The sequence below is a fragment of the Somniosus microcephalus genome, chromosome 4 (assembly GCF_052327205.1).
Source record: "Somniosus microcephalus isolate GS21.2 chromosome 4, FLI_Smic_1.0, whole genome shotgun sequence".
Taxonomy (NCBI): Eukaryota; Metazoa; Chordata; class Chondrichthyes; order Squaliformes; family Somniosidae; genus Somniosus; species Somniosus microcephalus.
Window position 1 is genome coordinate 153,513,676 of NC_140990.1, and position 27,991 is coordinate 153,541,666.

A 27,991-nucleotide genomic window follows, 5' to 3' on the forward strand; every position below is an offset into this window, starting at 1 on the left:
ACATCTCAAAGCCAAATATTTAGAAACCTGGAAGACTGTTGTGCTGTTGGTATGCAGATCAGCGTTAAAGATGTACTACCCTTCAATTATCAGCATCTATACCAACTGGTCCCGAGCTTGACCCCAACACTTCTACACATACAGTACAAGAATTACACAATTTGATAAGACACTTTCTATTCATCCAGAAATATGCATAGGATGTTGTTTCTACTCTAGATGAACATGGCAGCATGCAATTCTATCAAACAATGACATCCACCTCCACTTCTACCCTCCCTTTAGACAGCCAATGCCTGAGAAACTGGGTGACTTCCGAATACTGAGGAATTTAAACAGACAGCAAGAATTGCCTTCTTTTGTCTCCTGCATAACTACTGCAATGTAGACAGGGGGATTTGGCTATTTCCATGGGGCTCATGTCTGTAACTGCCATTCCATATGGCAGGATGCTGTTCTCAGCTGCTCCATGCAGAATTGACACGTGTGCTTTCATCCTAGGGCTATCAGTACTCTTGCTACACTATTTTAACAAGGTTTCCACCAATATCAATCCTTGGAGGCAGATCTACATATATCTATTCCAGCTAACAGCCTCAAACATGTTGTACCCACCCACCTCATCGAATCATCATAGAATGGTTACAGCACAGAAAAAGGTCATTCGGATCGTCAAGCCCGTGCCGGCTCTCTGCAAGAACCCTTCAGCTACTCCCACTCCTCTGCCCTTTCCCCGTAGCCCTGCAAATTTCTTTCCTTCAGATGCTTATCCAATTCCCTTTTGAATCTGCCTCCACCACCCTTTCAGGCAGTACATTCCAGATCATAACCACTCGCTGCTTCACAAAGTTTTTTCCTCATGTCGCCTTTGGTTCTTTTGCCAATCTGTGTCCTCTGGTTCTCGACCCTTCTGCCAATGGGAACAGTTTCTCTCTCTACTCTGTCCTGGCCCCTCATGATTTTGAACACCTCTATCAAATCTCCTCTCAACCTTCTCTGCTCGAAGGAGAAAAACCCCAGCTTCTCCAGTCTATCCACGTAACTGAAGTCTCTCATCGCTGGAATCATTCTTGTAAATCTTTTCTGCACCCTCTTTAAGGCCTTCACATCCTTCCTAAAGTGCGGTGCCCAGAATTGGACAAGATACTTCAGTTGGGACGGGACCGAATCAGTGTTTTATACAGGTTCATCATAATTTCCACACTTTTGTACTCTATACAGGAAACTTTGGTTTATCCGGAGGTTAACTGTCTGGAATGCTCGAGCCACCGGCAAAAATCAGGAGCCGTTTAGTCAGGTTTCTTTTCGTTGCTTTTTTTCCCTCACCAGTCAGGCTCTGCAAGGTCTCGCTGAAGCTGTTGCGAAGCTAGAGACGCTTGCAAGGTACGGCCGACTGTTTAGAAGCTAAGCAACAGGGTTTGTTGCCAGATACGGAGCTCAAAATCACCGTATGTTTCAACATTAGCGCTGGTTTGTCCGGCAGTTTTGATGGGACGGCAACAGCTCGGTCCCGTCGGTGCTGGATAGCACAAAGTTTCCTGTACCTCTATTTACGAAGCCCAGGATCCCATATGCTTTTTTAACTGCTTTCTCAACCTGTCCTGCCACCTTCAACAATTTGTGCACACATGCCCCCAGGTCTCTCTGTTCGTGCACCTACTTCAGGATTGTACCATTTAGTTTATATGTCCTCTCCTCATTCTTTCTACCTCCAGCACAGGCAACACATTTTTCTTCTGTCCTTGTGCTCACATTATAAAATGTAGCAGTTACTGGTAACTTTTAAATACACATTTCACTCACCATGCAAGAGTCAGCAATTATCAGGGAGGAAATAAAGTGATAGTGTGCTGCAGATATTTAAAATTGTGCCACTGTACTATCTTATTTCACAATCCTGCATCGGCGCAGAAAGTCCTAATTCTTTGTTTTAATATTGTCTCAAATGCATGCGTCATGTAAATAATCATGGCACCCATGTCAGGACAGAGACAAGCAATGCATTCTTCAAGATTTTTGCGCAGGAGTGAAAGCATGGCCCATTTAACAAAAGCAGCAATAGACTGCTCAATGAGCCGCAGGTTAGGGAACTGAAATGCAATTCCACCAAAAACTGCCAAATCAACTGCATTCTATCACAGTCCATTCATTACTTCCTCTCTGTGACGGCCTATGTTGATTCTCTCCACCTATTCTCTCAATTTTCTCCAACCTTAATTAAATGCCTGTTGACCTCAAGTCTTCAATCGGATGAAGGATTACACAGGTGAAATGCCATAGACAGTCTTTTCTCCTCGCAGATGCTGCCTAACCTATGTATTTTCAGCACTTTGCTTTTATTTCAGATTTTCAATATTTGCAAGGTTTTTTACCCTTTCTGCATTCTTGTATAGAAACATAGAAGATAGGAGCAGGAGTAGGACATTCGGCCCCTCGAGTCTGTTCCACCATTTAATGAGATCATGGCTGATCATCCAAATTCAGTACCTTGTCCCTGCTTTCTACCCATATCCCTTGATCCCTTTAGCCTTAAGAAATATATCTAACTCATTCTTGAATATATTTAATGAATTGGCCTCAACTGCCTTGTGTGGTAGAGAATTCTATCATGATACGATGCCCACTGGTTACATAAGGTTCTCCCAGAATACTGAATGCAGTCACTAATCTGAATGCGCCCTTATACCAACATCCAAATGACAAATTAGCCATTACAGTTGCTCTCCATCTCTCCAAATATTATCCTACACAAAGATAAACACATCCTTTCAGCTGATAAATCAAAGCATAAAAAAAGTGTTTTGGAGTAGAACAATTGAATATATACAGTAAGTAATGTGAATGACCTCATGTCTCCATGCACTGCAGTGAGACCAGTGTGGAGATTAATCATGACCAAAGACTTGGATTTACGGGTTTCACAGATAAATGGACAATATCCTGGAATTTGATAACTGACTGGCAGATGGAATTGCAGAAGCAATCAAAAACACTGGGACAAATCGTGTACAATAAAAATGTAATTTGACTTAATCAGTCACCGTAAATCAGTAGCCCTGATTTTGATGTGGAGTTCATTATACTGTCCATAAAATGAACACAGAAAATAATGGTTATGAGCAGATCAGATAGTATCTGAAAGAGAAAGATAGACTGACACTGCAGGGTACAAACCTTCATTAAAATTCAGACTTCATAAATAAATTCTAATAAAGGGCTCCATCCAAAAACATCAATGTTTTATTCTCAGATGACAACTGACCCACTGTATGCTTCCACCATTTTCTATTATCAAAGATTTCCAGCATTTGTATTTTGATAAAGTTTTCAGGCAGTGCAAACTACTTGGAATTTGAACTGCTTGAGCTCAGGTATTAACACTGTAACCGCCCCATACACAGCAGTAAATTGCACTCTACACATGCTGAAACAAATGTATGCAATTTCAAAAATATTGATTTTGAACCAGGACTCTAAATTAACCATTTGCCCATATGCCTGTGAACAGGGTTACCAGGTCAAAGAAACCACATTTTATCAGCTCAGCTAAGTGGCTCCAGTGGGTAAATAACCACCGACAGCCATTGATTTCAACCATTAAAAAGCACACAAATACTGAAAACCTTAAAATTAAAATCAACCTATAGTACAGTATGTAAAGAAAAACAACAAACCTTAATGCTTCTATCTTCTTTTTGTCTTGGGACTCTTCCCTCATCAATGTCAGTGACACTACTAATAAACGTAAAATAACAGGTGCTCTGACAAACACTTTAGGGAGAGCTCCATCATTTTTTAGGCCTCTCTAAATGCAGGATGACAAAAATCAAACTTCCAGACATAAGAACAGTAGAATCTGGGGTCTGACCAAAATTGGATCTTGCGCATTGGGCCAAAAATACAAGCAAGGGATTCCCATGCATATTCTGGAGCATTCATAGTTGGGCATGGTGTATGGCTTCACGTGTCAAATTTTCAAAGCAATATATTTAGAAGCAAATATAAGGCACCCTTTTAACCAGCTCATGAATTTTTAAATATTTGAAATACTGACTGACCAGATTCTGTAAGTTGCTGTCAGGGCAGTGCAGCACAATGAAGTTCCAACACCGTGCAAAGGATAGGCAAAACATGGACTCAAGAAAAAAAACTTGCCAATGCTGCAAATTCCTAATCTCAGACTGTGCTGCTTTGGGATAAGGGGGTGAGCAGAGAGCAAGCACTTTCCCATGGGTGGGAACACTCTCTTGCAGCTCCATGCATCTGTTCACAAAAGCATCAGAAGGCATAGGAGACCCAGAGGAAAGTGGGCAACTGTTACTCTTAAACTGAAAATATTACTGCTGAGCCCTGCTAATACCTTACTTACATTTTGGAACTCCCTCCCCCTTGTCTTCTACTGTCGGTAGCTTCGGTTAAATATCACCAGGGTTTTGGGAGAGGGGGTTAAAGAGAAAAATATTTGTACAGTAATTTGGTAAAATACATTTGTCTGTAAAAGTCATGGAAACTGCTCCTTGCAGGTGTAGTATTACAACAAAGAATCAGTTTTAAAATGTTAAAGACCAAAACCTGTTAAATGTGATTATGTGGCACTCTAACCCCAAATTAAATGTGCTTTCAGATTATTACTGTTAATTCACAACTAAATTTCAATCTGTACTCCACCCCACCCTAGACTTCTGAAAGCATTATTTTACATGTGCAGGGCAGTAAAGAAAATTCATACCAAGCCATTTATAATGAGATTAAATTATATATGCAATATAGACAAGGGATATTAATACAGGAATATTGAAAAAACTCTAGTTACTTTTGGGGGGAAAAAACTATTTAACTTCCAAAATCCAACTACACTTGAGACCACAAACTCTGCAGAACTGACAACTTGGTAAACTACAACGTTGATGCTTTATTTCTCGATTCCCACAAGCCATTCACCGACTGCCAACATTCACAATTTACTTCCACTGCCTGACTGTGATGTTTAGTCACCACCCCTCACCACTTCGTTCTGCATCCCCCTCCCAAAATGGCGACAACTTCAGAAGGCAGCTCTGGATTTAACCAAAAGAAGAAAAATCATTAAGGCTTGGCACAATCTCTGCTTGTAACCCAGGATTCTCTATGCACTGCAGAAAGCGGGCACACCATGCGATCACTTGAGAGTTCTCGCTGCCGCTTCCCCTGCAACCTCCCTCATCCCCACAAACAAAAATACAGGAAATGTGTACCAGCAGCTATGGCCAACGTCTGCTTTAGTGTTTTCTAGTCTCGATCAAGAATCTCAATTGAAATGTGGAACTATTTTTCTTCCAAACTGCTGTGCATTTCCAGCATTTCCTCCTTTTATTTCAGATTTTTAACCCTTTTTCCTTCCCTTCTTAAATCCTTCCCCCAACTTGTAATTTTAATTCAAAACACCCATCCCCTCAATTTTTTTAAAAGTCATGGAGACCCCTTAAATAAGAATGCCAGCCTTTATTCCCTATTGAGTGCATTAAGGGGCCTTTATTGCACAATATGAAGCAATGTTGCAGGCAGGAGTCTGCACGTGGGGGTCACTTGACTGCAGAACAAGCGGGCGGGCACGTTCCACAAATCACCTTCCCCAACCCTAAATAATGGGGGATACCCCAAAGAAAACTTTAAAAGGTAGATTTTAAAATGCATCCACCTGCAAGCGTTGCAATGCAGAAATGCTGCAATAAATCGGCGGGGCGCGGAGACTTGCGGCTGCAATAGGGGGGCCAACAAGCCCGCTCCGCTCCGCTCCTACCACCGCACTGAGGCCCGAGACTGGCCACCCGCCCGCAGCAGCCAGCCATGGCCGCGCGCCGTGATTCACAACATCACGCAGCCAATCAGAAGGCGCACAGCTCCTGCCAAGGAGGCGTGCCGCGCCCTCATTGGTCCTAGCTCCTGAGTGACGGACTGGGCGGGCACCAATGCAAGGCGTCGGCCAGGCGCGCCGCGCACGTCCATTGGCTGGGGGGACCTGGCGCGGCGACCAATCGGCCTGGAGGGGGGAGGCGGTACCCACGCGCCGAGGGACGGGACCTCGCAAAAAAACATTCGCAGAACCAAATTCTGTTCAAAGCACCCTGGAGACCGACATTATAAAAAAAATCGACGATATTTCGACGGAAACTCACCCTTTCGATATAAGTGTGTTCTTCGGTGTCGCTCATGTTGGCGGCAATGGAAACGAAAGGCCTCAAACTATTCAACAGAAGGGAGAAAGGGGGCCGAGGGAAAAACAAAAGCTGAGCGCCAGAGCCCCAACCGCCGCCGACCGACCGACAGCCCCGCGGCAGGAAGTGACGTCCGCTGCCTGACGCACTTCCGGCCGCCGCCGTTGCTAGGGTCCTTTGTTGCTTTTTGGGGGGGGGGGGACGGCACCAAGTTGGAAGTCCTGATTGATCTATTTAGGATGGTTCGGCTCCGGGCTTCTATGCAACCTCACTTCCCACTTCTGCTTCAGTTTGGAGATTTTGTGATTTCAAATAAAGTTCAGTTTGTGATTTCAAATAAAGCTGTTGGACTATAACAGTTTGGAGAGTGAGAGCCCCATCTCTGGTGTTGAGCGTTGAACCCCTCAATCCCTTTAGCTCTCTCTCCCAGGGAGCCTGCATGGCCCCTCAGCTCATTCAGACCCTCCAGCCTGTTCCGCCATTCAACCACATCATGGCTTTCGGATGAGATGTTAAACCGAGGCCCCCCGTCCGCTCTTGTGGACGTAAAACATCCCCCGGCACTATTTCGAAGAAGAGCAGGGCAGTTCTCCCCAGTGTCCTTGCCAAAAAACTGTTGGTGGAGTTCAGCTAGAGTGCATTTGCCAACTCAACCACGACGACATTTACATGGCTGATCATTTTTTTCTTTTCGTTCCGGGATGTGGGCGTCACTGGCAAGTCCAGCTTTTATTGCCCCTCCCTAGTTGCCCTTGAGAAGGTGGTGGTGAGACGCCTTCTTGAACCGCTGCAGTCCGTGTGGTGAAGGTACTCCCACAGTGCTGTTAGGGAGGGAGTTCCAGGATTTTGACCCAGCGACGATAAAGGATCGATGATATACTTCTAAGCCAGGATGGTGTGTGACTTGGAGGGGAATTTGGAGGTGGTGGTGTTCCCATGCGCCTGCTGTCCTTGTCCTTCTAGGTGGTAGAGATTGCGGGTTTGGGAGGTGCTGCCGAAGAAGCCTTGGCGAGTTGCTGCAGTGCATCTTGTAGATGGTACACACTGCAGCCACAATATGCCGGTGGTGGAGGGAGTGAATGTTTAAGGTGGTGGATGGGGTGCCAATCAAGCGGGCTGCTTTGTCCTGGATGGTGTCGAGCTTCTTGAGTGTTGTTGGAGCTACACTCATCCAGGCAAGTGGAGAGGATTCCATCACAGTCCTTACTTGTGCCATTTGGATAAGCATAATTTAATCGGACAGAGTCAGCATGGTTTTATGAAGGGGAAGTCATGTTTGACAAATTTGCTCGAATTCTTTGAGGATGTAACAAACAGGGTGGATAAAGGGGAGCCACTGGATGTGATGTATTTGGACTTCCAAAAGGCATTTGACAAGGTGCCACACAAAAGATTACTGCACAAGATAAAAAATCACGGGATTGGGGGTAATATACTGGCATGGGTGGAAGATTGGCTATCTAACAGAAAACAGAGAGTTGGGATAAATGGTTCATTCTCGGGTTGACAATCAGTAACTAGTGGTGTTCCGCAGGGGTTAGTGCTGGGACCCCAACTCTTTACAGTCTATATTAACGATTTGGAGGAGGGGACCAAGTGCAACATATCCAAGTTTGCCAACGATACAAAGATGGGAGGGAAAGCAGTGAGTGAGGAGGATATTAAAAACCTGCAAAAGGACATAGACAGGCTAAGTAAGTGGGCAGAAATTTGGCAGATGGAATATAATGTTGGAAAGTGTGAGGTTATGCACTTTGGCAGAAAAAATCAAAGAGCAAGTTATTATCTAAATGGAGAGAAACTGCAAAGTGCTACAGTACAAAGGGATCTGGGGGTCCTGGTGCATGAAACACAGAAGGTTAGTATGCAGGTACAGCAGGTGATCAGGAAGGCCAATGGAATCTTGGCTTTTATTGCTAGGGGGATGGAGTATAAAAGCAGGGAAGTCTTGCTTCAGCTATACAGGGTACTGGTGAGGCCACACCTGGAATATTGCGTACAGTTTTGGTTTCCATATTTAAGAAAAGATATACTTGCTCTCGAGGCAGTTCAGAGAAGGTTCACTCGGTTGATTCCGGAGATGAGGGGGTTGACTTATGAGGAAAGGTTGAGTAGGTTGGGCCTCTACTCATTGGCATTCAAAAGAATGAGAGGTGATCTTATCGAAACATATAAGATTGTGAGGGGGCTTGATCGGGTGGATGCGGGGAGGATGTTTCCACTGATGGGTGAGACTAGAACTAGGGGGCATAATCTTAGAATAAGGGGCCGCCATTTCAAAACTGAGATGAGGAGAAACTTCTTCACTCAGAGGGTGGTAAATCTATGGAATTTGCTACCCCAGAGAGCTGTGGAAGCTGCGACATTAAATAAATTTAAAACGGAGATAGACAGTTTCCTAGCTGATAAGGGAATTAGGGGTTACGGGGAGCAGGCAGGGAAGTGGACGTGAGTCTAGGTTCAGCTCAGCCATGATCCTATTGAATGGCGGAGCAGGCCCGAGGGGCCATATGGCCTACTCCTGCTCCTACTTCTTATGTTCTTATGTAGATGGTAGAAAGGCTTTGGGGAGTCAGGAGGTGAGACACTCGCCACAGAATACCCAGCCTCTGACCTGCTCTTGTTGCCACAATATTTATGTGCTGGTCCATGGTGACCCCCAGGATGTTGATTGATAGTGGGGGATTCGGGGATGGTAATGCCATTGAATGTCAAGGGGTGGTGGTTAGATTCTCGCTTGTTGGAGATAGTCATTGCCTGGCACTTCTGTGGTGTGAATGTTACCTGCCACTTATCAGCCCAAGCCTGAACGTCGTCCAGGTCTTGTTGCATGCGGGCATGGACTGCTTCATTATCTGAGGAGTTGTGAATGGCGCTGAACACTGTGGTCATCAGCGAACATCCCCATTTCTGACCTTATGTTGAAGGGAAGGTCACTGATGAAGCAGCTGAAGATGGTTGGGCCTAGGACACTGCCCTGAGGAACTCCTGCAGTGATGTCCTGGGGCTGTGATGATTGACCTTCAATCACCACAACCATCTTCCTTTGTGCTAGGTATGACATCAGCCAGTGGGGAGTTTTCCCCCCCGATTATCATTGACTTCAGTTTTATTAGGGCTCTTTCATGCCACACTCGGCCAAACGCTGCCTTGATGTCAAAGGCAGTCACTCTCACCTCACCTCTGGAATTCAGCTCAATAGTCCATGTTTAGACCAAGGCTGTAATGAAGTCAGGAGCCGAGTGGTCTTGGCGGAACCCAAACTGGGCATCAGTGAGCAGGTTATTGGTGAGTAAGTGCCGCTTGATAGCACTGTCGATGACACCTTCCATCACTTTGCTGATGATTGGGAGTAGATTGATGGGGCAGTAATTGGCTGGATTGGATTTGTCCTGCTTTTTGTGGACAGGACATACTTGGGCAGTTTTCCACATTGTCTGATAGATGCCAGTGTTGTAGCTGAACTGGAATAGCTTGGCTAGAGGCACGGCTAGTTCTGGAGCACAAGTCTTCAGCACGATAGCCGCGAGGATGTCAGGACCCATAGCCTTCGCTGTATCCAGTGCGCTCAGCCATTTCTTGATATCACGTGGAGTGAATCGAATTGGCTGAAGACTGGCTTCTGTGATGGTGGGGACCTCAGGAGGAGGCCGATATGGATCATACACTTGGCACTTCTGGCTGAAGATGGTTGCAAACGCTTCAGCCTTGTCTTTTGCACTCACGTGCTGGGCTCCACCATCATTAAGGATGGGGATATTCATGGAGCCTCCTCCTCCCGTTAGTTGTTTAATGGTCCACCACCATTCACAATTGGATGTGGCAGGACTGCAGAGCTTTGATCTGAGCCGTTGATTGTAGGATTGCTTAGCCCTGTCTATAGCATGCTGCTTCCACTTTTTAGCATGCACGTAGTCCTGTGTTGCAGCTTTCCCAGGTTGGCACCTCATTTTTAGGTATGCCTGTTGCTGCTCCTGGAATGCTCTTCTACACTCCTTATTGAACCAGGGTTGGTCCCCTGGCTTGGTGGTAATGGTAGAGTGAGGGATACGCTGGGCCATGAGGGTACAGATTGTGGTGGAATACAATTCTGCTGCTGCTGATGGACCACAGCGCCTCATGGATGTCCAGTTCTGAGCTGCTAGATCTGTTCTGCATCTATCCCATTTAGCACGGTGGTAGTGCCACACAACACGATGGAGGGTGTCCTCAGTGTGAAGACGGGCATTCGTCTCCACAATGACTGTCCGGTGGTCACTGCTACCAATACTGTCGTGGACAGATGCATCTGCGACAGGTAGATTGGTGAGGACGAGGTCAAGTAGGTTTTCCCCTTGTATTGGTTCTCTCACCACCTGTCACAGGCCCAGACTCGCAGTTATGTCCTTCAGGACTCGGCCAGCTCAGTAGTGGTGCTACCGAGCCACTCTTGGTGATGGACATTGAAGTCCCCCACCCAGAGTACATTCTGTGCCCTTGCTACTCTCAGTACATCTTCCAAGTGGTGTTCAACATGATTCATCAGCTGAGGGAGGGTGGTAGGTGACAATCAGCAGGAGATTTCCTTGCCCATGCTTGACCTGAAGCCATGAGACGTCATGGGGTCTGGAGTCAATGTTGAGGTCTTCCAGGGCCACTCCTTTCCAACTGTATACCACTGTGTCGCCACCCGTGGTGGGTTTGTCCTACCGGTGGGACAGGACATACCCACAGATAGTGATGAAGGAGTTTGGGACATTGGTTGAAAGGTATGATTCTGTGAGTATGACTATGTCAGGCTGTTGCTTAACTAGTCTGTGGGACAACTCTCCCAATTTTGGCCCAAGTCCCCAGTTGTTGGTGAGAAGGAATTTGCAGGGTTGACTAGGCTGGGTGTGCCAAGGCCAATGCCGGGTGGTCTGTCCGGTTTCATTTTTATTATTTTGTTTTGTAGCGGTTTGTTACAACTGAGTGGCTTGCTAGGCCATTTTAGAGGGGCAGTTAAGTGTTAACCACATTGCTGTGGGTCTGGAGTCACATATAGGCCTGACCAGGTAAGGACAGCAGATTTCCTTCCCTGAAGGACATTAGTGAACCAGATGGGATTTTATGACAATGGTCACCATTACTGATACTAGCTTTTTTTTTTAATTCAAGATTTATTTAATTAACTTTAATTCAAATCCCACCAGCTGCCGTGGTGGGATTTGAACTCATGTCTCTGGATCATTAGTCCAGGCCTCTGGATTATTGGCCCAGTGACATTACTACTATGCTACCGTTCCCTTGAACTGCTGCAGTCAGTGTGGTGAAGGTGCTGTTAGTTTGGGAGTTCCATGATTTTCACCCAGCAACGATGAAGGAACGGCGATATATTTCCAAGTCAGGATGGTATGTGACTTGGAGGGGAACTTCCATGCGCCTGCTGCCCTTGTCCTTCTAGATGGTAGAGGTCGCGGGTTTGGGAGGTGCAGCCGAAGAAGCCTTGGTGAGTTGCTGCAGTGCATCTTATACATGGTACACACTGCAGCCACAGTATGCCAGTGGTGGTGGGAGTGAATGTTTAAGGTGGTGGATGGGGTGCCACTCAAGCGGGCTGCTTTGTCCTGGATGGAGTCAAGTTCTTGAGTGTTGTTGGAGCTGCACTCATCCAGGCACGTGGAGAGTATTCCAACACACTCCTTACTTGTGCCATGTAATGGTGGAGAGGTTGTGGGGAGGCAGGAACAATGTTTCCCCCTCAGGTACATCAATCGGGAGGTCCCACGCAGGCCACTCACAAGCTGCTGCCGTTGGAAGATACTGTGTAGCAAATTTAAAGGGAACGCACACGAAAAATAAAGGGAATATTGGTCAGGAGGTGAGTCACTCGCCGCAGAATACCTAGCCTCTGACCGGCTCTTGTAGCCACAGTATTTATGTGGCTGGTCCAGTTAAGTTTATGGTCAATGGTGACCCCCCAGGATGTTGATGGTGGGGAATTCAGCGATGGTAATGCCGTTGAATGTCAAGGGGCGGTGGTTAGACTCTCGTTGAAGATAGTCATTACCTGGCACTTGTGTGGCGCAAATGTTACCTGCCACTTATCAGCCCAAGCCTGAATGTTGTCGAGGTTTTGCTGCACTGGGGCATGGACTGCTTCATTATCTGAGGAGTTGCGAATGGAACTGAAACCTGCGTAGTCATCAGCGAACATCCCCACTTCTGACCTTATGTTGGAGGGAAGGTCATTGATGAAGCAGCTGAAGATGGTTGGGCCTAGGACACTGCCCTGAGGAACTCCTGCAGCAATGTCCTGGGGCTGAGATGATTGGACTCCAACAACCACAACCATCTTCCTTTGTGTTAGGTACGACTCCAGCCAGTAGAGAGTTTCCCCCCTAAAACCCATTGACTTCAATTTTACTCAGGCTCTTTGATGCCAAACTTGGTCAAATGCTGCCTTGATGTCAATTTTGTAATTTTGAATTGACCCCCAGCCACAACTGCTTTTTGGGGGAGAGTTCCAGATTTCCACTACCCATTGTGTGAAGAAGTGCTTCCTGACATCACCCTGAATGGCCTGGCTCTAATTTTAAGGTTCTAGCTCTTTGTTCCCCCACCAGAGGGAATAGTTTTGCCCTTGAATACCTCATTCTAGTATCTTTCTTTATGTTAAGGGCAGTCACTCAGTTCACCTTTGGAATTCAGCTCTTTTGTCCTTGTTTGGACCAAGGCTGTAATGAGGTTGGGTGTCATGTGGTCCTGCTGGAACCCAAACTGAACATCAGTGAGCAGGTTATTGGTGAGTAAGTTCTGCTTGATAGCACTGTCGACGATACTTTCCATCACTTTGCTGATGATTGAGAGTAGATTGATGGGGCAGTTATTGATCAGATTGGATTTGTCCTGCTTTTTGAGGACATATCTGGGCAATTTTCCACTTTGTTGGGTAGATGCCAGTGTTGTAGCTATACTGAAACAGCTGGCTAGAGGCACGGCTAGTTCTGGAGCACAAGTCTTCAGCACGACAGCCAGGATGTTGTTGGGGCTTGATTGGCACCCCATCTACCACCTTAAACATTCACTCCCTCCACCACCGGTGCACCGTGGCTGTAGTGCATACCATCAGCTAACAGTGCAATGACTGAGAACAGGAGCTGTAACAGCTGAGTCATAAGCAGAACCTTTTTCATTTTTTTTTTAAACTCAGTTTTTTGCAGAAGTGATATGATTCAGGATTTGGCAAGTGCCTCTCATGGTTACTCAGTGTTATCGGCAGTTGGTCTGGAACATAACAACTTTCTGAATAAGACTGCAGTGGGTGATAACACAGAGTAACAGTGAGAGTTGGAATGGAGCAAAAAAAAAGGCACGAGCCAGAGACAGATGGAGAATCAAAGTCTTGCTTCTCAAGGGTATTTATCCTCCAACAAAGGGTATGTGTCCTTGGTTTTAATCATCATTTGTATCTGCACATCCCACCGAATCGCTGCCTGTGTTTACAAAAGGGTGAGCAACATGTTGCCTGGCCTCTGGCAGTGTCCTATTTGGCCAGTTGCTTGGTAACAATCTGTGGGGGACAACTGCATCTGATGTCCCCTTGTTCCGGTGGTGGTCATCATAGCCTCCACCCGGTACCTGCCTCAGACACCCCGACTGAACAAGCTCCAATGGGAGGCAAGCATCTCCTTCCATCGGCTTCACTCCTTAGTATAAACAGCCCCACCCTTAGGGAACTGATGGCATACCTGGGTGCGACGGAGGTATAGTGCATAATGATGCTAGGGCTATGTAGTGACTGTGTTGTACCACCTGGTTCTTGAAGGCCACCATTACCCTCAACTTTTATGCTGCAAAGTCTTTCCAGGCACCCAAGGGGGAATATGACGCCATTTGGTCCAGGGGTAATTCAAGTCCTGTTTGTTATGTTCATAAATAACTAGACATTATCATTATGAACAGCTAGCTTAGAGCTAGTCATTTTATTCAGCCATGTGGACTTGTACAGCATCCATCTTGACTATGCCTTGTGGGTAGCCTGTGCATTGTGGGTAGCCCCACTCTTATATACATACAGCTCCACCTAGTGTACCATTCTAGAATGACATGTTACTGATCATTACATCCCCCTTTCTTTGAGGTTAAACAAAATCAATATCAATCAACTTTCAAGAAACACGATAAAGATGATATCAGTAACACTTTTGTTAGTGCTCTATAAACATAAACATTTTCACAACAGTCAACACATTTTCAAAGTTTTACTTTATACTCGATTAAGTCTATCAGGCTTTTTACTTCACGTGTGGATTTTCTCTGATGTGTTTTCATGAGAGCCTGTATGTGTGTTTGTGTTGGATTGTTCTAGTGGTGAGTGACAAGATTCAGTTGTGGCATTGTCATCGATTTGCTCTTGGATAGTTTCTTGTGTTTTCAGGAGAGAATGGCGGTTCCTCCTGAGAATCTGTCCTTCCTCAGTTCTAACAGTGTATGACCTTGGTCCTACTTCCTCAAGAACTGTAGCTTTCCTGTTCCATGCATCTGGATCCTCAATCCTGACAACATCATCCCTTGTCAATGGTTTCAGAGTTTTGGATGACTTGTCATAGTGTGATTTCTGTTTCAGCTTTAACAGTTGAAGTCTCTGTCTCAGTTCCTTACTCTGCTTTTCTTTTGCATAGCAGGGTAGCATGGTGTGCAACTTGCGACCCATTAGGAGTTCAGCAGGTGAAGAACCAGAGTCTAAAGGTGAGGCTCGGTAGCTCAGCAGGGCGAGATAAGGATCAGACTTGCTTTCTGTTGCTTTCTTCAGTAGCTGTTTGAGAACTTGAACACCTTTCTCTGTCTTACCATTCAACTGAGCATACAGAGGACTGGATGTGATGTGCTGAAAGTCATAATGTGCTGCAAACTGTTGCCACTCCTTACAGTTGAAGCACGGACCATTGTCGCTAACGGCAATCCTGGGAATTCCATGTCTGGCGAAAATGGATTTAACATGCATTATGACACTGCTTGCTTATGTGCTTGAGAGCAGCGCCATCTCAGGATAGTTAGAATAGTAGTCAATCACTATTAGATAGTCTTTACCATTCAAATGAAAGAGGTCCATACCAACCTTTTGCCATGGTGCTGTTGGTCGGTCAGCTACTATCATTGGTTCCTTTGCTTGTTTGTTTTGGTGTTTCTGACATGTCTCACATTCGCCTATCATGTTCTCAATGTCTTTATTTATGCCAGGCCAATAAACAGTGTCTCTTGCTCTCCTTTTGCATTTTTTATTCCGAGGTGTCCCTCATGAATCCTTTTGAGCATGTCTTGACGTAAAGCCTGTGGAATGACTATTCTGTTCTGTTTTAGTAATAGTCCACTTGTGACACTCAACTCTGACCTAATGTGAAAGTACTTTGGACAGGAACCTTTTGGCCAACCATGATGAATGTTCTCTATTACTGTTTGTAACACTGTATCTTTTACTGTTTCTTCTGCTATTTGCTTTGATTTTGTGTCTGACATGGGCAGCGCAGCAGTGACCATACTCACATGAACATCCACGTCTTCCTCAGTAGAGCTCACATGACTCATTGTGGGTGCTCGGGATAGTTCATCTGCTAACACTATGTGTTTGCCTGGTGTGTAGATCAGTTCAAAGTCATATCTTTGCAGCTTCATCATGAGTCATTGAATCCTTGGAGACATCTCATTCAGGTTTTTTTTAATGATGGCAACCAGTGGGCAGTGGTCTGTCTCAACTGTGAAGGTGGGAAGTCCATATATGTAGCCATGGAACTTTTCTAGTCCAACTACCAAGCTTAGACATTCCTTTTCAATCTGGGCGTATTGACACTCAGAGTCAGTCATAGACCTGGAGGCATAGGCAACAGGCTTCCAATCTTCACCCTCTGCTTGTAGCAAGACTGCGCCTAGGCCATCTTTTGATGCATCCATTGACACTTTGATTCTCTTTGTTGGGTCAAAGAAGGTGAGTACAGGTGTGGTTGTCAGCACTGTTTTAAGGTTCATCCACTCTTGTTCATGTCATTCTGTCCATGCGAACTCATTTGTTTTATGTAGCAGGTCTCGCAGACAGGCTATCTTGGCTGACAAGTTAGGAATGAACTTTCCAATGAAGTTTATCATCCCCATGATGCGTAGCACTCCTTTTTTGTCAGTGGGTTGGGGCATTTTGAGTATGGCGTTTACTTTTTCCATATCTGGCTCTATTCCTTTACCAGATAGATTATCTCCTAGGAAAGTGACTTCCTGGACGCCAAACTGACACTTGGCTTTGTTGAGCTTCAGTCCATTCCGGCGTATGCTCTGTAGCACTTTAGTCAGTCTCTCATTGTGTTCTTTCAGTGTGGAGCCCCAGATGATGATGTCATCAACATAGACCCGAACTCCTTCCAGACCTTCAATTATGTGTTCCATCGCTCTATGAAAGATTTCAGATGCAGATATTATCCCGAAAGGCATTCTGAGGAAACAATACCTGCCAAATGGTGTGTTGAAGGTACAGTATTTGGTGCTATCTTCATCCAGATTTAGTTGCCAAAATCCTTGTGAGGCATCGAGCTTTGTGAAGTATCTGGCACCTGACATTTCACTGGTGATTTCTTCTCGCTTGGGAATCTGGTAGTGTTCACGTTTTATGTTTGCACTTAAGTCCTTTGGATCCATGCATACTCTTAAATCATTGTTCTTTTTCTTTACACATACCATGGAGTTAACCCAGTCTGTTGGCTCTTCGACTTTCCTGATGACTCATAGTGTGGTCATTCTGTCCAGTTCTTTCTTGAGCCGGTCACGCAGGGGTGCTGGAACTCTCCGTGGAGCATGTACCACTGGCTGAGCATCCTCCTTTAGCTGGATCTTGTAAGTGAATGGTAGAACTCCAAATCCTTTGAACACATCCTGGAAATTACTCACTACAGAATCCACTGAGTCATCTGGTCTGCTTATGGCACAGTTTATACGGTAGACTCTCTTGACCAGTTCTAAGTCCTCACAAGCTTTGTCACCTAACAGTGAATCAAGTCCTTCAGCCACAACAGAAAACATGAGATGATGCACTTTGTCTTTGACTGTCACTTTAAGTCTGCATACACCTAAGCTATCTATTTTCTGTCCATTATAGTTCTTCAGTAGTACTGACTTTATCCTCTTTTTTGGGCTTTTCTTTCATATTTTTTATGTCTCTCATACTGATTAAGTTTGCTTTTGCCCCAGTGTCTAGTTTCAATGTAACTAATGCTCCATTTACCTGCAGTGACATCATCCATTTGTCCTCTTTTACTGCATTAACTTTATGTTCAGCATTGTCCATTCCTGAGGGCTGCACATTTTCTGTATCCTTTTCTATATTGTCACATGACACCATTCCTACAAAAAATGTCTCACTTAAATCAGTATCCTCAATCACATTGACTTGTTGCCCTTTCTTTGTTTCTACTTTTGAAAAGCATTGTTTGGCAAAGTGATTCTTTCCATTACATTTTGTGCACATTTTCCCAAACGCTGGGCATTGTCTTGACTGGTGTTTATAACCACAGCGTTTACAATTAAAAATTCCTTCCTCCGATTGCTTTTCATTTCTGTTCTGCCCACGTTTCTTCCCCTTGTAGGACACAGCACCGACAGCAGCACAGTCACTCATTACAGTCACATTATTATTAATTTCACTGAAAGTCTTCGCGTGCTTCTGAGCTAGCTCACTGGCATGGCATATTTTCACAGCATCCTCCAATGTTAGTTTGGTTTCTCTCAACAAACGTTCCCTGACCTTTTTATCATGAATACCAAACACAATCTGGTCACGAATCATGGATGATTTCAGTTCAGAGAAATTACATGTCTGTGCTTTCAGTTTCAGATCAGTCACAAAGCTATCAAAAATCTCATTTTGCTGCTGTGTCCGTGAACGGAACACGTATCTCTCATAGGTCTCATTCTTTTTGGGAGAACAATGTGTATCAAATTTCTTTAGCACATCGTCCAGTTTTTCTCTGTCCTCCTCTTGATCAACTACAAACGTATTAAATACCTCTATCACCTGCGGGCCTGCAATCGTGAGCAGTAATGCTATTTTCCTTGCGTCTGGCTTTGTACCGAACCCGATGGCAGCAATGTAGAGTTCGAATTGTTGTTTAAAAGTCCGCCAATTGCAGTCGACATTCTCCGTGAGTTTCAAACCCTCCAGTGGCTTCAAATTCTCCATGTCGCGTTTCACAATATTCAGCAGATTTGACCAATTCTGGTACCATGTTATGTTCATAAATAACTAGACATTATCATTATGAACAGCTAGCTTAGAGCTAGTCATTTTATTCAGCCATGTGGACTTGTACAGCATCCATCTTGACTACTGCCTTGTAGGTAGCCTGTGCATCGTGGGTAGCCCCACTCTTATATACATACAGCTCCACCTAGTGTACCATTCTAGAATGACATATTACTGATCATTACACTGTTTTGCCACAAACTCATCTACATACACCACATCAACAAGTCCCAGCATCATCAGCAGGTACAGATTTCCCTACCATTCTGTGCCATTACTCTGGAGGAGGAGCAGGAGCACAAAATACAGCCAATCACATTCTACAAAAAATGATCAATTGCATTCACAAACCACATTCCGTGCAACCACCACCTGTCAAAACCTAAGCCCGGGGAGGACGTTCATTTGATATGATTAACAGAATTAATATTAGTTGAGAACCAATAAAAAGGTTTGAACTCTGTGACCTTTGTCAGGAGTAGCAAGCAAGGTAGAATAGCAATGGTAGTAGTGATGAAGGGAATAGATTGTGTTCCAGTTGACAGTTTGTTTCAATTAGGTAGTGAAAGGCCAGAACTAGGTTAGATGTCAGGGGGTGGTTCTTTTCCCAGAGAATAGTGCACCTGTGAAACAGGCTGCTCTCTCGTGCGGTGGACACCGATTTGCTAAATTCCTTCAAGCGAGAGCTGAACCTGTTTCTGGCTGGGGCGGAGATCACCTCTTACAGAAGGCAGGTACTGCAGGGAATTCAGGGCTAGAGTGAGCTCCTGGACTAGTTTCCATCGCCTAGGGGGGTCGAAGAGGAGTTTCCCAGATTTCTTCCCCCGAATTGACTTGGGTTTTTATCTGTTTTTTGCCTCTCCCGGGAGATCACATGATTCTGGGTGGGGTGGGGTGGGGAGTGTCTATATTGTGGGACAGACTGGATGGAGCAGAGGGTCTTTACCTGTCCATCATTGTTCCTATCACAGGGGCTTTGTGTGCTATGAGTACAAAGTGAACAGCTCAGCACCAGCCTGTCTGCAAATGTAATGATAACTCAGGGCCGAGCAAATACTCGAGTGTAAGAACAGCTTGACCCTCTGTAAGCAAGGGTGAAAATAGGAAGTTACCGACATGACTGCTGGCATACTTGCATACTAACCTTACATACGGACCTGTATAAAGATCAAACACACCGGGAAACTGTAGGGACTCTAAGTAGTCTTACTGAAGAGGCTACCTTGATTTGTCAGAGGGTATATATCACAAACTCCCGATGAGTCCTTTACTTGTGAGTATTAAGGCGCCTATCTAACAAGTACCACTTGCAACAGTGACTACACTCCAAAAGTACTTCATTGGCTATAAAGTGCTTTGAGACGACCAGTGGTCGTGAAAGGCACGATATAAATGCTTTTTTATGTTGGGTTTATATTCATTTGCTTCATATTGATCAGATGACTTTCTGTCTCCTGGATCCATGTGCCTGCACTGAAGTAACAGGTTAAAGATTGTCTGAACACCTTCTATAATGGGGACAATTTGTCGAACCCTCCCATCACCAATTCAAAATTTAAAAAAAAGAAACTGCAATCTAAGTACATCATGTCCAGTTATATCAGTTCAAACAATCAAAATAACGGGTAACAGTTAAAAAGACTTGTCTACACCAATAGCACAGTGAGTTCCCATTTGATTTGATTGCATTTTTCCCTAAAAATAATTATGGATGAACGAGCTGGGAGTAGAGGCATCGCATATACAATAGGATTATTTCAGCTGCCAGATTATAATGCAACAAATTATATGATCCCACCTCATTATTGCTGAGTTAAATGCAGATTTACTTTGTAATTAACTACATGGTTGCTTTCATATTTTATTTTATGTGAGTACACCAGCAGTCAAGCAGGAAAATGACATTGGAACTAAAGGGGTTTTGTGAAGATTTATATCATGATCTAAAACTAGATGCTAGCTCTATTTAGAGGGGCTGTTTAGCGACTCTTGCACACCAGCTCACACCTTCAGACTAACCTGCACCAGTTGCCATTATTCCTAGTTCCAAGCATTGGCCCAATGCTCCATTTCACCTCTTAAGTGTCAAATTGTGGTGTGCAGCCAGACTTTGGCCCACTGCTCCATCCCCTCCAAGCCTCAGTCAATCACGCCATCCGTTCCAGGTCCTGATCTATGGCTCCATCCCAGGGCCAGTGCCCAGTGTTCCTTTCACCCGTGTAATAAGTGAAACTTTGTATCTGACATTTTGAATGGCTTGTTTATCTTGTAACATGTTGTGAGTGATTGGGCCAGTTCAGTCTTTCTTGTTTATGTGCATTATTTATGTGTATCTGAGAGAATACAACATGAACAGCAAAGGAAGGGTTAATTTAAAGGCAGGAAAGACTGTACCATTGTTTGAATAAAGAGGGGAGATCTGCATAAAAAGTTAAAGTTAGCTTAAAAAGTCCTGCTAATGAACCCTGTTGGAGAAATGTTTGTTGAGGGAGGAAAACTGCCAGTTAGTTCAATACCTTACATCGAGTCTACAGCACAGGAACAGGCCATTTGGCTCAACTGGTCTATGCTGGTGTTTATGCTCCACACGAGCCTCCTCCCACTCTACTTCATCTCAGCCTATCAGCATATCCTTCTATTCCTTTCTCCCTCATGTACCTATCTAGCTTCAAGAGCTTTGAGCTGTTGATTCTCAGTATAAAAACCCATCCTCTCACTCAGGCTGCCTATTTGATGATTGCCGGTAAGGGCAAGGTTATTTTCTCTCTCTCTCTCTCTCTTATTGTGTGTGCCTCCCTCTCTCTCGCTTTCTCAGTCTGCCTCTCTTCTCTCTCTCTCTCTTTGTCTGTCTCTCTTGCTCTCCTCTCTGTCTGTCTCTTGTTCTGACTTCCTTCCCCTCTCCCTGAAAGGTGTTATAATTTATAGCCATTTTGTTTTATTTTGTGCCTCTAACCATTGCAGGAAGAATGGAAGGAATTGAGGCAGATTATTCAACATCCTAGTTTTGTGATTTGCTGAGAAACTATGCATTTACCAACAGTCTTCTCATTCGGTGTTTGTAGTGTACGCGGTGATCAAAAAACTAGGGTGGCAAATAAAAGGGGCTTTTAAGCCCACTCACACGTCTCCTGTGCCCAACTGAGTTAGAGCACGAGAGACCATGGTAGGAGAACGGTAATGTCACTGGGCTAGTAATCCCGAGGCCTTGACTAATGATCCAGAGACATGAGTTCAAATCCCACCACGGCAGCTGGGGAATTTAAATTCAGTTAATTAAATAAACCTGGAATAAAAAGCTGGTATCAGTAATGGTAACCATGAAACTGTCGGATTGTCGTAAAAACCCATCTGGTTCATTAATGTCTTTTAGGGAAGGAAATCTGCCGTCTATTTGTGACTCCAGACCCACAGCAATGTGGTTGACTCTTAACTGCCCTCTGAAATGGCCAAGCAAATCACTCAGTTGTAACTAACCGCTACAAAACAAAGTAATAAGAATAAAACCGGATGGACCACCCGGCATCGACCTCGGCACTGGCTACGGACACGGCAACGGCACACCCAGCCCAGTCAACCCTGCAAAATCCTCCTCACCAACATCTGGGGACTTGTGACAAAATTGGGAGAGCTATCCCACAGACTAGTCAAGCACCAGCCTGACATAGTCATACTCACAGAATCATACCTTTCAGCCAATGTCGCTCCATCACCATCCCTGGGTATGTCCTGTCCCACCAGCAGGACAGACCCACCACAGGTGGTGGCACAGTGGTATACCGGTGGGAAGGAGTGGCCCTGGGAGTCCTCCACATTGACTCCGGACCCCATGAAGTCTCATAGCTTCAGGCCAAGCATTGGCAAGGAAATCTCCTGCTGATTACCAACTACCGCCCTCCCTCAGCTGATGAATCAGTACTCCTCCATGTTGAACACCACTTGGAAGAAGCACTGAGAGTAGCAAGGGCACAGAATGTACTCTGGGTGGGGGACGTCAATGTCCATCACCAAGAGTAGCACCACTACTGACCGAGCTGGCCTGTGAAGGGAATAAGCCATATTTCAGAAAGATACACCATAATATGAACATAATTCTGATATTTATTAATACATGAGAAACTGGGTTTAAAAATCTAAAAAACCTTAGAGACACCAGCTGTAAATAGAAATACAGGCTTCTGAGATAAAGATCAGTTGTTTAACAAAGTTGTAAACATACAAGCTTTGAAATGGGAAATGGTTAAATATACTAAAACAATGACCCGATTGAAATGGCAGTTTGGCGATTCCAAAAGGTCTGGAGTTTGGAGGGAACACAATGAAATGCCCAGTTTAAGGTGTTATAAGCTAACACTCAGGGAAATAGAAACAGAATATTAAAAAACCATGTGCCTTTGAAAAGGTGATATCAAGTAAAAGAAACACCTGCTGGTCAAATAGTTTTTATATTAAACTTGGAAGACAGGAAACAAGATTAAATATGCAACCAATTGAGATAGCTAGAAAACAAGTAAACACTCAGTCAAAGAGTCTTTAATTTATACATAGTAAATATGATACCTGCAGCACACTTTGAAGATATGACTTCAATAGATACACCAAGCAATTACATTGTGTTTGTATTGAACTTGGAGCATTTAGGAGACTCGAAGTCTGTTAAACCAACTAAAAGTGATATTAAGAATTGAATGAAAGAATTTTGTAAAAATGGCATCAAACAGAAACCATTGCTGTCATATTGTTTTTATGATAACTATTGAACACCTAAAGGTAGAGACATAATTATGCATCCACCAGTTGAATAGACAGTAAGAATAGAAAGCATTCAACAGAGAGAATGAATAAGACAATTAGCTTACATCAGCAGAGAACTTCAAAGAAAATACCATTCAAAAAAGGGTATAAAAATAAGAGCTTTTCAAACAAAAAGTCAGAAGTCGCTGAACTTTACTGGCACCGTCTGTAAGTTTTTAACTTTGAGTCTCGGGTAATCAAGATATTTGATATTGGTGGATATTCTGGATTTAGAAATAAGAAATGTAGAAATGTAATGAAGTAAAGATTTGAAAATAAGGATCTCTGAGAAATAAGAAATGTAAGCTATTTGTACTTTGAATTGTTAATGTTGCGACTGACTCAACAGCTGTTAACTGAATGTCGGCTTATAAATAAATCTATATATTTTTAGAATTGTCTCAAAGAGTATTTCTGTATAAACTCACAAACCCAATTTCTGTACACTCTTTTGTAGGGAGTTGCAGAATTCTGGGGGGTATTCCGGACCTTCATAATATCCAGAAGGTTACAGTCTAGTTAAACTTATTAAGAGTGCTATCCAGAGGACGGTAACATCTTCAGTTGCTCCTTTCCTTTAGGGAGAGATAGCCTGAACCTTTAGACCCATTTAAGCATGTTATAGAATTTGGCTATCTCTAACTTTAGTTGAAGGTGAACATCTGGGGAATACGCCTGATCTGGGGTAGCCCGAACAGGGCTAGGACTTGTAATTATCTCTTCAGGCCGAGTCCTGAAGGACATAGCTGCCAGTCTGGGCCTGCAACAGGTTGTGAGAGAACCAACACAAGGGGAAAAACCTACTTGACCTCGTCCTAACCAATCTACCTGTCGCAGATGCATCTGTCCATGACAGTATTGGTAGCAGTGACCACTGCACAGTCATTGTGGAGATGAATGCCCGTCTTCACACTGAGGACACCCTCCATCGTGTTGTGTGGCACTACCACCATGCTAAATGGGATAGATGCAGAACAGATCTAGCAGCTCAAAACTGGGCATCCATGAAGCGCAGTGGGCCATCAGCAGTAGCAGAATTGTATTCCACCACAATCTGTAACCTCATGGCCTGGCATATCCCTCACTCTACCATTACCACTAAGCCAGGGGACCAACCCTGGTTCAACAACAAGTGTAGAGGAGCATGCCAGGAGCAGTACCAGGCATACCTAAAAATGAGGTGCCAACCTGGGGAAGCTGCAACACAGGACTACATGTATGTTAAAAAGCAGAAGCAGCATGCTATAGAAAGGGCTAAGCAATCCCACAATCAACAGATCAGATCAAAGTTCTGCAGTCCTGCCACATCCAGTCGTGAATGGTGGTGGACCATTAAACAACTAACGGGAGGTTGAGGTTCCAAGAATATCCCCATTCTCAATGATGGTGGAGCCCAGCACACAAGTGCAAAAGACAAGGCTGAAGGATTTGCAACCAACTTCAGCCAGGATTACATAGAAATATAGAAGATAGGAGCAGGAGTAGGCCATTTGGCCCCTCGAGCCTACTCCGCCATTCAATGAGATCATGGCTGATCATCCAAACTCAGTACCCTGTCCCTGCCTTCTCCCCATATCCCTTGATCCCTTTAGCCTTAAGAAATATATCTAACTCCTTCTTGAATGCCGAGTGGATGATCCATATCGGCCTCCTCCTGAGGTCCCCACCATCACAGAAGCCAGTCTTCAGCCAATTCAATTCACTCCATGTGATATCAAGAAACAGCTCAGCGCACTGGATACAGCAAAGGCTATGGGCCCCGACAACATCCCAGCTATCGTGCTGAAGACTTATGCTCCAGAACTAGCCGCGCCTCAAGCCAAGCTCTTCCAGTACAGCTATAACACTGGCATCTATCCAACAATGTGGAAAACTGCCCAGGTATGTCCTGTCCACAAAAAGCAGGACAAATCCAACCCGGCCAATTACCGCCCCATCAGTCTACTCTCAATCATCAGCAAAGTGATGGAAGGTGTCATCAACAGCACTATCAAGCGGCACTTACTCACCAACAACCTGCTCACTGGTGCCCAGTTCAGGTTCCGCCAAGACCACTTGGCTCCCGACCTCATGGACAAAGGAGCTGAATTCCAGAGGTGAGGTGAGAGTGACTGCCCTTGACATCAAGGCAGCATTTGACCGAGTCTGGCATCAAGGAGCCCAAGTAAAACTGAAGTCAATGGGAATCAGGGGGAAAATGCTCCACTGGCTGGAATCATACCTAGCACAAAGGAAGATGGTTGTAGTGGTTGAAGGTCAATCATCATAGCCCCAGGACATCACTGCAGGAGTTCTTCAGGCCAGTGTCCTAGGCCCAACCATCTTCAGCTGCTTCATCAATGACCTTCCCTCCAACACAAGGTCAGAAATGGGGATGTTCGTTGATGACTGCACAGTGTTCCACGCCATTCACAACTCCACAGGTAATGAAGCCGTCCATGCCCGCATGCAACAAGACCTGGACGACATTCAGGCTTGGGCTGATAAGTGGCAGGTAACATTTGCGCCACAGAAGTGCCAGGCAATGACTATCTCCAACAAGCGAGAGTCTAACCAACTCCCCTTGACATTCAATGGCATTACCATCGCCGAATCCCCCACTATCAACATCCTGGCGGTCACCATTAACCAGAAACTTAACTGGACCAGCCACATAAATACTGTGGCAACAAGAGCAGGTCAGAGGCTAGGTATTCTGCGGCGAGTGACTCACCTCCTGACTCCCCAAAGCCTTTCTACCATCTACAAGGCACAAGTATGGAGTGTGATGGAATCCTCTCCACTTGCCTGGATGAGTGCAGCTCCAACAACACTCAAGAAGCTCAACACCATCCAGGACAAAACAGTCCACTTGAGTGGCACCCCATCCACCACCTTAAACATTCACTCCCTCCACCACTGGCGTACCGTGGCTGCAGTGTGTACCATCTACAAGATGCACTGCAGCAACTCGCCAAGGCTTCTTTGGCAGCACCTCCCAAACCCGCGACCTCTTCCACCTAGAAGGACAAGGGCAGCAGACGCATGGGAACACCACCACCTCCAAGTTCCCCTCCAAGTCACACACCATCCTAACTTAGAAGTATATCGCCGATCCTTCATCGTCGCTGGGTCAAAATCCTGGAACTCCCTACCTAACAGCACTGTGGGAGTACCATCACCACACGGACTGCAACGGTTCAAGAAGGCGGCTCACCACCACTTTCTCAAGGGCAATTAGGGATGGGCAATAAATGCTGGCATTGCCAGCGATGCCCAGATCTCATAAACGAATTTAAAAATAAGGTAAGGAATGTAGAAACACAAGGCTGAGTACCTGTCAGAACCAGTTACATTCACACTCTGCCTAACCCCCCTCCCCAGCCCTCGGCTGAACTCCTGGATGCAGCAGTACTGTTCGGGACTGTGGTTTCAGAATAACAACAGGAAGCCCACCCACCTAGGGTAAAGATGTAGCCTAGCCCCAAACGAGATACAACCACTAATACACCAGTGCAGTCCCGGCATCTCACACCGCAGAGCACTATGAACATACAAAATTGACGGGCAGGAAAAGACAGCTGCTCCATCAAGCCTGCCCCACACCATAAACATAGAAACATAGAAGAGAGGAGCAGGAGTAGGCCATTCGGCCCCTCGAGCTTGTTCCGCCATTTAATGAGATCATGGCTGGTCATCCAAATTCAGTACCTTGTCCCTGCTTTCTCCCCATATCCCTTGATCCCTTTAGCCTTAAGAAATATATCTAACTCCTTCTTGAATATATTTAATGAATTGGCCTCAACTGCCTTGTGTGGTAGAGAATTCCACAGGTTCACCACTCTCTGGGTGAAGAAATTCCTCCTCATCTCAGTCCTAAATGGCTTACCCCTTATCCTTAGACTGTGACCCCTGGTTCCGGACTCCCCCACCATCGGGAACATCCTTCCTGCATCTAGTCTGTCTAGTCCTGTTAGAATTTTATAAGTTTCAATGAGATAAAAGAATGACTTACATTTATATAGCACCTTTCACAACCACCAGATGTCACAATGTGCTTTACAGCCAATGAAGTACTTTTTTTGGGAGTGTAGCCACTGTTGTAATGTCGGAAACACGGCAGCCAAATTGCGCACGGCAAGCTCCCACAAATAGCAATGTGGTAATGACCAAATAATCTATTTTTAGTGGTGGTTGAGGGATAAATGTTGGTCAGGACACTGGGAGAACTTCCCTGCTCTTGAAATAGTGCCATGGGATCATTTATGTCCACCCGAGAGGGTAGACGGGGCCTCAATTTAACACCTCATCTGAAAGATGGTATCTCCGACAGTGCAGCTCTCCCTCAGTACTGTACTGGGATTATCAGCTTGGATTATGTGCTTTAGTCTCTGGAGTGGGACTTGAACCCACAACCTTCTGACTCAGGCAAGACTGCTACCAACTAATAGTGAGGCTGATATTGAGCAACACATCAACACCTTCATATCCACAGTGGTTGAAGCTGTGCAGAGGACAATGATGGGAAAGGTGTGTTGTGCCATTGGATCATGTTCAGGTGAGGAGGACCATATTGTTGTGCTTTGGGTGGATCTGGCACTTGGCTGAAGGTCTGACTGATTGGAGTCTGTTGTACAACTCGTCCTGTCTGTTCCTACAGAAGTGTTGCAGCCACCACCAGGACAATTTGGAAAGTCCCGACTAGCGTCCAGTGAGCCAGAACGTTCCGGTTCTTATGCTATCGCGCAGGTCCCAAGCAGCAGCTGCTCAATGTGCCTTTTAATGA

The 27,991-nt window shown here is 45.0% G+C and overlaps 1 protein-coding gene across 1 annotated transcript in view; it reads right to left on the bottom strand.

Moving 5' to 3' along the window:
* The window catches only part of LOC147119924 (transformer-2 protein homolog beta-like), a 46,265-nt gene extending 25,795 nt beyond the window's left edge, over nt 1-20,470 (bottom strand). Inside the window, exons 1-3 of the mRNA XM_085984181.1 lie at nt 20,455-20,470; nt 6,156-6,186; nt 3,675-3,735 (exon numbers count right to left, since the gene is read on the bottom strand). Coding sequence (XP_085840307.1) covers nt 3,675-3,735; nt 6,156-6,186; nt 20,455-20,470 — 108 coding nt within the window. The remainder of the gene's footprint in view (nt 1-3,674; nt 3,736-6,155; nt 6,187-20,454) is intronic.
* Between the last annotated feature and the right edge of the window lie 7,521 nt (nt 20,471-27,991).